Source organism: Harpia harpyja, chromosome Z (genome assembly GCF_026419915.1).
Source record: "Harpia harpyja isolate bHarHar1 chromosome Z, bHarHar1 primary haplotype, whole genome shotgun sequence".
Lineage (NCBI taxonomy): Eukaryota > Metazoa > Chordata > Aves > Accipitriformes > Accipitridae > Harpia > Harpia harpyja.
The window spans coordinates 71109055-71119125 of record NC_068969.1 but is presented as its reverse complement, the minus strand read 5'-3'; the positions used below and the strand labels follow the sequence as shown (position 1 = coordinate 71119125).

General features: G+C 37.5%; 1 protein-coding gene across 8 annotated transcripts in view; it reads left to right on the top strand.

The window, feature by feature from the left end:
• The first annotated feature begins 458 nt into the window (after positions 1 to 458).
• AOPEP (aminopeptidase O (putative)) overlaps positions 459 to 10071 on the top strand; it is a 192809-nt gene continuing 183196 nt past the window's right edge. For all 8 annotated transcript variants that reach the window (XR_008233506.1, XR_008233507.1, XM_052777125.1 and 5 more), the window contains exon 1: positions 459 to 1418. Coding sequence is in view for 6 of the 8 variants with exons in the window: in XM_052777125.1 (XP_052633085.1) it covers positions 613 to 1418 (806 nt within the window). In the remaining 2 variants the exon portion in view is untranslated. The remainder of the gene's footprint in view (positions 1419 to 10071) is intronic.

Here is a 10071-nt window from a genome sequence, read left to right as displayed (position 1 = left end):
ATGGGGAGAGTTAGGCTTACTCTTGTTACTTAGAATCACAGTAGAAAAATGATCACTGTCATTTGAGGCAATGCATTTGAAATATATACAGCAACCTTAAAAACAAACAGTGCAGTAATAAATTAAAGTAGATGGTGCATAACCATGTATCTTTTCTAAAGGATTATTGCGAGTGCTGAGAGTCAACAGAAGGCCTATAGTGAAGTTTGTTTATTTCAGTTTATAAAAGCTGTCTAGAAATGTTTTCACTTGAGATCTCTGAAAAATAAAGCCAGTGGTTCTTGACAGCAAATCCTGAAGCAACTATCTTGATGCCATTCTGTGGCAACACAATCACCCTTAGGCTGTACTATTTTTAATAAAGGCAACTAGACTTTAAATAACTTTTAGATTTAGTGCATTTCAGAAATGATTGTGAAACAATTATCTGATTTCTTTTTGTTTTGTTTAATAGAATGTGAGAAGTGGAAGAACTGCAATTAATTTCAATACCGTAATATTAATCAAAATTATTTTTGGCACTGGGTGGCTGAATATCCTTGCTCTTTACGGAGACATCATATATAAGAAATGTCTAAGGCTTTGTAAAACTGTTGCCCAATAGACTGGAACATGGAGACACAGCTAGACCCCATGAAGGATGACTTGCCCTTAATGGCCAACACTAGCTACATGCTTGTAAAGCACTATATATTGGACTTGGATGTGGATTTTAAAAGTAAAGTTATTGAAGGTGTCATAGTTTTATTCTTCGAGACTGGGAGCCGGTACAGGAAAACCAGCAGTACTGGCAAAGATGACTGCCAGTCACAGTTTGATGAAACCTGTAAAATGAGGGCATCTGAACCCTGCCACATTCCTGTGACAAATGTGAGTGCCTGTTCATTTAAAACGGAATATAATGATTTTGCTGTCTGTGGTAAAGGTGAAGAAGATACTTCTGATAAAAATGGTAACTATAGCAACAAGGAACAGGCTTCTGGGATTTCTAGTTCAAAGGACTGCTGTGACATAGAGAATCATGGGAACAAAGATTTTCTGCTGGTATTGGACTGCTGTGATTTATCTGTGCTAAAGGTTGAGGAGGTAGATGTTGCCGCTGTGTCAGGCATTGAAAAATTCACAAGGTCTGCCAAGCTAACTGATGTTTCAAAGGAGCTGGAAAATCTCAGGAATCAGATTATACATGAACTTGTGACTTTACCTGCAGATCGCTGGAAGGAACAGCTATACTATTTTACTTGCTGCAGCCAGGCGCCTGGCTGTGGAGAGCTTCTGTTTACTACTGGCACTTGGAGCTTGGAGATAAAGAAATCAGGAATTCAGACTCCAACAGACTTTCCTCATGCAATAAGAATATGGTACAAAACCAAGCCAGAGGGAAGATCTGTTACATGGACTACAGACCAGAGTGGCAGGTATGTAACTGTTAGCTGAAAGCTTTGCACACATTAATTTTAAACATAGGTGCAAGAATGTAGAATTGTGTAATGCTGAGCAACTTGGAAGATGATGAGCATTCTCTTCCATTGTTTTCATTTCATCCTTCGTCTGAATCCTGTTGCTGTCCTGTAGGAGAACAGACAAACTCTCTGCTCAAGAAACCCCAATGGACTTTCAGACCTCAGGCCTCTCTAAGTGATTGCGTTTGCTCATTCTGAGCGGGAGTAAATAATTGTTGTGTATTGGAATAAGTGTGTTCTGGGAATAGGGAATTATCACTCAGGGGAAGAGAAGGTATGCATGACAGGCTATTTTTACTTTAATACTTTGTGCTCTTTTTCCATCCTGGCTTATACAACTGATCATACAGCATAAAGATCAGTATACATAATACTTAATAGAATTGCTTCACAACTAGCCTTTTATCAATATTGTAATAAGTTTAGAGATGCAGTCTTTTACTGTTTAGTCTCTCATGATCAACTTTCAAAATATCCTTCATCTATTATGTAAAGTACATTCACGATAGCAAATGAACTGCAAATTGAAACTGCAAGAAGAATTGGCATTTTATCTAGTGTTTGTGAAAGTACACAGTGCTGTACAGAAATCTTCAAGATAAGCTCTTTACAGGAGAGAAACTACAATTCATTTGACTTCTACAGCTGTAATTGTTTTACTGTAATGTTCAAAGCTGGATTTTAATGGCTGATAGCTCTTTATGATACCTGAAAAATAGGAACAAAGTTGGAAGATGAGAAAGAAATTTGGTCTAATTGAATAGTTGCTTTTCATTCCCAAACTAGAGATGTATGATTACCTTTCATTTCAGTTATGCTAATAGAAATTAAGAGTCTTCCCACTGGCATCCATGTTAGGGAGGAAACTGAGGCCTTTTAATTGTACATCTGGTAGTTAGGTAATTCTGTTCTAAACCATGAGCAGCATCATGTCTAGGAATGTCTCAGTCATGTTCATTACCTCTTCCCCTTCCTTCTCCCTTCCTTACCCCCCAAGGAGTTATTTTTGGTATGAGTTTAGGAAATTTAATTCAATATACAATCTTTAGTTATGAAAATTCTAAATTTTGACTGTATGCAAAGGTAAGGCAATTGCCTGTGATCATACATGTCCGTGTCTATCTGCCCCTTACTAAAGTCTTCCAGACTAACGTTAGCAACACTTAGCTGGTATAGGACTCCTCCTCTGCGTGTTGTCTGTGTGTTTTGAGTGTTTGAAGGCTTTTTTTAAATGTCTAAATCACTAACATCTTTTAGTTTTGACTCTTTTTCCCTTTCACTGCAAAGCATTATTCTTACTTTAGAGACATTTCATGGCAGTTGTACACAAACATGGAATTTTCTGAATCAATAATGAAGCAGGAAAAGATGGCTTCACATTTATCAGGCAGTCTGATGGTAGCAAATAGGCTCAAGCTGGTTTATTTTCAGTCTTTTGTGGGGTATTCCAGAAACTAATGTCTCTCAGAAAATAAGTTTTCATATCACAGTCACTAGAATCTTTCTTGCTACATTTTTTAAATCAAATTCTGTATGTGATGAACCCATAAATATAGTGGTAAAGCTCATTGTACAAAATGCTGTTATATTTTTCCTTCCCTTTCTAAAAATAAAGCCCATTTATGATGTATAGGGAAAGTACTTTTACATTATATTCTCATAGCATAATTCTTTAAATTGTTCCAAATTATGCATGTGATGCTTTTTTAGGCAGATGTCAAATCCTTTCCCAGAGTCTATAATCTATGGTTCTAACCCCAAAGAGGAGTGAAGCACATAACAAAAGTACAAGCATTGTGTGGCCACTTCCAATATGTTTCCTCTAATTTAACATTAGTACAATGTTTTGAAATTTAACCTATGCACTATTTTATAAACACTTTCATTTTATTTGTTATAAACAATGATGTATTATAATACACAAAAAAATGTGTTAAAACAAAGCTTTGTGGGATGAGTTTAGGCAAGTTGAGATACGTGTATGCAAATCTGATGTTAGCACAGCAGGGCACACTTTTGTTTTCAGTAGAGGAACTGAACACGTGGAATATGATACCAGAAAATACATTAATGATCAAGAAGGAAGGTTTTCTTTTGCCTTAGAACATGTTTTTTGTAGTAACATGCTTTTGGGGGCCTTTATGTGGAAGTACTAAAAAGGGGGCAAAATAGAGGAGTGGAGTATGTGTGTGAGTATATGTGGGTATGCACCTATATATACATATATGTATAAATATACACACTTTTTTGTCTCTTCAGAAGTTACGCTTACAAGGACTATATCACTTCTTAAAATTGGCAGGTAACTTTTAACAGTGAGCAATAACATAATTATTAAAATAGAAAAAAAGTGTTGATTATAATGTTTGTAATTTATTTATCATGAACAAACAACAGTTCTGTTTCAAAGTTTTTCAATTGTTTACTAGCACAACACAGCACCGGGGTTTCAAACTAAGAAGGTAATGTTGCAATTTTAACAAAATTACACTTTTGTTTGAAGTAGTCTTACTAAGTATTATAAAAAGATCTAAAATAAAAACTTATTTTAGACACCATAATAACTGCTTTGTGGAGGGGATAATGTGTATAAAACATCTTTCATTACTGTGAAGGAAAACTTTTTGCCAGCTTATCAAGGTGTTCAAGCAGTTTTGCCTAACTCTTAGGAGTATGTAGCAGCGTCGAGTCAGCATGACTACCAGTGTATTTTCAATTAAATGCTTTCTCATCATCATTGTTAAGAATCCTTGTTTGTTAACATATCCTGGGATCCCATCTCTTTATTGTTTAAGAAAAGGGTTAAACACATTTGGGTTAAAACTAAAGAGGTAATTTTCCTAGCAGACAGCCTTGCGAATTCACATCTAATGGGAGATTCCTTCCACCTTTTTTCTGCCCTACTTACTGCCACTTCTAGTGCTGTCATAATTTAGTTAATGGTTTTGTCAGTAGTAATGAGCGACTGGAATGGACCTCATTTCCTCATTGTGGCATTACCATGAAAGAGCATCCTTGATATGAATGACGTCACTGAAGGACATTCCGTGACACTGAAACCTTTCAGTACTGGGTCCTAATCCAGTAAACTACCTGTGCATTATTTACCTTAGCATACATGAATACATACATGAATCAGTCAGGCACATGCATTTATTTTTTCAGGTTGAGTCCTAGGTATCAGATATACAGAAAAGGAGAAATTCTGGGAAGTAAAGGAGATGGGTTGAATTACTCCATGTGTATGATTTTCATGAGAATGTTATGGAAAAAGTATATTTTTAGAAGCTATTAATGGGTGATTGAGGAGTTTTGGGGAAACACTCTAGATAGAGTTAACCTTGGGCTAATTGTCCGAAGTGGGAAGTGTTGGAAAACATTAAATGTTCTCCTTAAAAAAAGTGATATGGTATCTTGATATTTATTTGACCAGTTTAAATGTCTCACCTTTTAAAAACATTCTGTACCTGTCTAGTTGCTTATCTTTATGATATTTTATTATTAGATTAAAATATCAATGTATTCTTAAAGAATTCAGGAAATATTTTTGGCTTTATGAAAGCTATGAAGGTGAATACAGCAAGCATAAATGTACAATTTGGTAGAAGTGCTAATGCTAGCATATGTTCTGTAATTAAATGCTTCTTTTCAGATGCAGTGTTCAACTGTATCACAGACATTACTGAACTGCATGGTTCCTCATTTGTTATAAATAATCTTGCATTTCTGTAACGTGCAGCTGAAGCACCTGAGGTAGTGATTAGGAGAATATCCAAAGAAGTGGTACTTAACATAGCAATAAAACAGACCTTGGTTTCGTGTTTAAATAACTTGATGTTACTGATTCTGCTGAAACAGCAAAGAACTAATAGAAAAGTTCTGCCGAACCTATTGTGATCTGTTTGTGGACCTGTGTCAGGAGTCCATGTCAGGCTGCATCTAACTGGCATGGAGATTGGCACAATTCTTCATTATTTTTTGTATGCAGATAAAAAAGAGAGATTTTACCTTTTTGGAAACTGGTTGTTTCAAGCCTGCCTCTCCTTAAGACACATAAGTTTTGAAATGCAAATCATGTTCAAAGAGAGTAGTTGCAGTTGTTCAGATGCATTGGTGACAAGAGCTATTCATAAATTTGGGTACTTCTGAAGATAAGGTCTTAAAAAGTCATACTCTTCTTTGGCACTGTAGTCAATAAGACTATCTTATGTAGTATGTTGCATACAGTAAGGACTAAATAAAAACTGTATAGAAATATGCATAGCAACATTGAAATTTTTCATTTTTAACTATTTTAACATTTAGTTCATAGTTTATATTCCCTTTTGAAAGAGACTGAAATTTTCATAAATGTTCTGAACTTGAGATTTTTTATAAATATTCAGGGTAGTGGAAACATGCTAAACAAGTTTCTTGAATATTTAGCTAAAGCTTGAAGTTGGAAGTGAATTCGTGAGCAGTGATCTCTAATTTCCAGGAAGTTACACATAGAAGTCCGTGTTTATGAACTTTCTGTGTATGGAAATATGTATATTTCCATATACAGAAAAAATGTTTTGTGTAGTTGTAAGCACCATATTTCCAGAGTCAGTCACAACAATGATGCTTACGAAAAATCAAATGGAGTTTAATACATTTTAGTATATGTAACTTCCTTAAGTTTCAGAACAGTTCACAAGAATTATGAAGTTATTTTATCTAGAGACTGCTGGAGAAGCAAAATGTCACCATTTCGCATGTGGAAGGATTGCTTCCCAAACATAAGTCTTCAAGTTTTGATTTAGAATTGTTTAAGTCCATCATCTTTCATGTCCTACACAGGTCAAATGACCATCTAAAGATTGCAGAATTGTTCTTTGTGTCTTTAGTGATAGGTACTGTCATGGTTTAACCCCAGCCAGCAACTAAGCACCACGCAGCCGCTCACTCACTCCTCGCCCTCCCCACAGGGGGATGGGGGAGAGAATCGGGAAAACAAGTAAAACTCGTGAGTTGAGATAAAGACAGTTTAATAGGACAGAAAGGAAGAAACTAATAATGATAACAATAATAAAATGACAATAATAATAAGGAAAGGATTGGAATATACAAGTGATGCACAATGCAATTGCTCACCACCCAGTTCGTTCCCGAGCGGCAATCCCCCCAGCCCCGGTCTCCCCAGTTTATATACTAGACATGGTATCCCATGGTATGGAATACCCCTTTGGGCAGTCTGTGTCCCCTCCCAACTTCTTGTGCCCCTCCAGCCTTCTTGCTGGCTGGGCATCAGAAGCTGAAAAATCATTGACTTAGTCTAAACATTACCTAGCAACCACTGAAAACATCAGTGTGTTATCAACATTCTTCTCATACTGAACCCAAAACATAGTGCTATACCAGCTACTAGGAAGACAATTAACTCTATCCCAGCCGAAAGTTAAGAGTGAAGAATTGCATTTGCCTATGGAGAGCTAGCAATTTTTAGTGGATATTGTCTGGGTATTGGCTACAAGTCATTCTTTAATCATAGTCTCATGCCTGGGCATTTTAGGCCATACTTAGAACATGTTTGCAGTAGGCCTGCAAAAAAAGAGGGTAATTGCACTGATTCCCAGGCTGGATCACACAGTTTCTCCCTACTTAGTCCAAAGGCTTTCTGATTACCCTCGAAGTTCAGCACAATGTTTTGTGTTTGTATTTTCTGCCTCCAAAGTGTATTAACAATACAGATTCAACCATGGGGCTTTTTTGTACTAATGAAAAGAGGGAAGGAGGGAGAGCTAAAAAGGAATGAGGAAGAAGCCTACCAAAATACACTTGCTGAAAGACACACTTGACCTCTTTCAACCTGGATGCTGGTTCCCTCCACCACTGGTATGATGACATAGTGTGTGTACAGCTGGGTGATAAGGCATATTAGGGAGCTAATCTAACTGAAAATAAGCAGTGCAGGGGGGAAGGGAATGCCTTACAGGAGTTGTTTGGAATATACTGCTGAGGTTAGTTTGGAAGATAGAGGTATTTGTTTCACTGGTAACACAGATTTGTGCCAATGTAACCCTCTATAGCCTTTAAGGAGTCTGAGGCATCCATTGAATTTTCCTAATGTATTTGATATTTTCAAAGCAAATTTTTTCCAGGGGAGAAATTAGAAAAATGAGTCAGATTTTCACAGTTTCAAAGTGCAAATTAGAAAATGTGTCATGAAAACAGATGTTTATTTTTCAGTGGTATGAGTTAGCATCAGTCTCTGCTCTTGGGTGCTGGAAGGGAATAAAGAGCTTGTTTTTCTTCATGGGCAAGGCTTGGGAGAATAAAATGCTCCAGAATCCAGGCAAGTCACAGACTAAATCCTAAGTGACTACTATCAGCTGTGGGGAATTCTCTCCTGTTATTTTGTGTAATTTTGTTCCCAGTGATGAATATTTATAATGGAGTAATTAATGAAGCAGTCTGAAGTTTGTTGGATTACTCATGTCTGACGCAGTGATTTCTAAGGAAGAAGAAATTGTATCAGGAATAGAATGGAGGAGTAAAATAAAAATAAAAAAAAAAAAAAGTAGGCAGACCTTGAGTAGGAAAGTATTTGATATTTCTGGAAATAAGGATGGCAACGAACAAATACTTCTAAAAAAATTAAAATAGCTCCTCTGAATTAGTTGTCCTAACTAAAAAGGAAAACCATGAGAAACGAGGGGTTTTTAGTGGTATAGTTTTAGTTATTTAGTTTTATAGTTTTATTTTTTTCAGAGTTATAGCAAGTTTCATGGCCTGGCAGGACAAATACTCAGATGTAGGTGGAATAGGTGGATGCCTATGGCACAGGACAGAGGAGGGAAGTGCTGGGCACTCACAGAGGCGCTGCATACCAGAGTACAAGGGGCAAGGCAGGTGGTCCTCCTTTGGGAAGAAGGAATACAAAAGACAAGTCGCTTCACTAGAATGTGCCAGTGAGAGGACCATACTAGATCATAGGAGGCTGAGAATGAAACAGTATTACGAAAATACCATTATCCATATAAACAATAGAAGTCTAAGTGTTTTAATTTTCAAATCTAAAAGGGAGGTGAAAACATAGAAGGTTAAAGAGCCAGTGATATGGGGGATGAAGAGTCAAACCAGCACTTGTGTGTTTGTGAATTGGCTGGCCAAGAAACAAAATCAACCTTTGATTTCAAAAAAGAGCTGAGAAAGTCCAGCTGAATCACAGTTTATATCCATAGGAAAACTGTCTTCTGTTTTTGAATACATTTTGCTTTGAAATAATGAAGTTAATAAGTATACCTGGATAAAAAAGGTATTAAAACAGGTGAGGAGTAGAAAGAAGGCTTAGTTTTGAAGAAAAGATTATGTACTTGACCAGTCTTTCTCCACTTTTCTAACTGTTATTCTACTTGGGCCTTAATTTTAGAGACTTATGACTTGCCTGTGTAAGTATTTTAGCATTAAATTGTTTTAGGGAAAAAGGTTAGTTACATAATATGTATTATTTCTCATAATGAGAGCCTTTTTAGTCCAATGTGAAAGCTATTGGACTGAGAAGCTTGAAACTAAGCCTGTAGGCACAGCTTGAACACTAGCACTTAGCCAATCTGTTCACTGTGTTTCATTTTCCCCATCTGCAAAATGGTATTGAAATTATCTGTAAAACACTTTATGGTCTGCAGGTAAAAAGTGCTCTCTAAGAGCGAGATAACTTTAATGGTCTCAGTAGTGTCTGTTCTGTGTTATGTTTGTATTGTATTTGACACAGCATTGCAACAATCTGCTTACTGTTGTTCTGCCAGCTCATTTTCTCAGTCATTGTGGCATTTCCCTCTAAAATTTCTTCAGGATATGAAAATCCCCTATATTGCTCTTAAGAGTCGGTTGTACCAATGGCACCCAGCAAAACAGCCTTCACATATGCATGGTAAATCATTGGTAAAACATGTGTATCAGCAGTCATTAACCCCTCCTTTCCTCTCATTCCTATAAACTCTACTAGGATCTCTTTTTATAATCCTGTGTATTTTGATAAAGTTTTCATGAATGAGGAACCATCTTTTCCTCCCCATCCCCTCCCAGCACATATATGTTTTAGGATAAACAGTATGTTGTTGTGGTTTAAGCCTCGCCAGTAACAAAGCACCATGAAGCTGCTCGCTCACTCCTCCCCCCTGGCCCTGGTGGGATGAGGAGGAGAAAATGCACAGAAACCCTCATGGGTTGAGACAAGGACAGGGAGGGGTCACTCACCTCTTACGGTCACGGGCAAAAGACAGGCTCGACTGGGGGAAAAAAACCCAAATCAATTTAATTTACTACAGGTCAAAACAAAATGGGATATTAGGAAGTAAACCCAAACCTTAGAACACCTTCCCCCCACCCCTCCCGGCTCAGCTCCACTCCTGGTTCTCTCTCCCTTCTCCCCCTGGCGGTGCTGGGGAACAGGGGATGGGGGTTGGGGTCAACTCGACACACCTTGTCTCTGCCGCTCCTTCCTCCTCAGGGGGAGGAGGACTCCTCACTCATCCCCTGCTCCACTGTGGGGTCCCTCCCGCGGGAGACAGTCAGTCCTTCACGAACATCTCCAATGTGAGTCCTTCCCACAGGCTGCAGTCCTTCAGGCACAGACTGCTCCAGC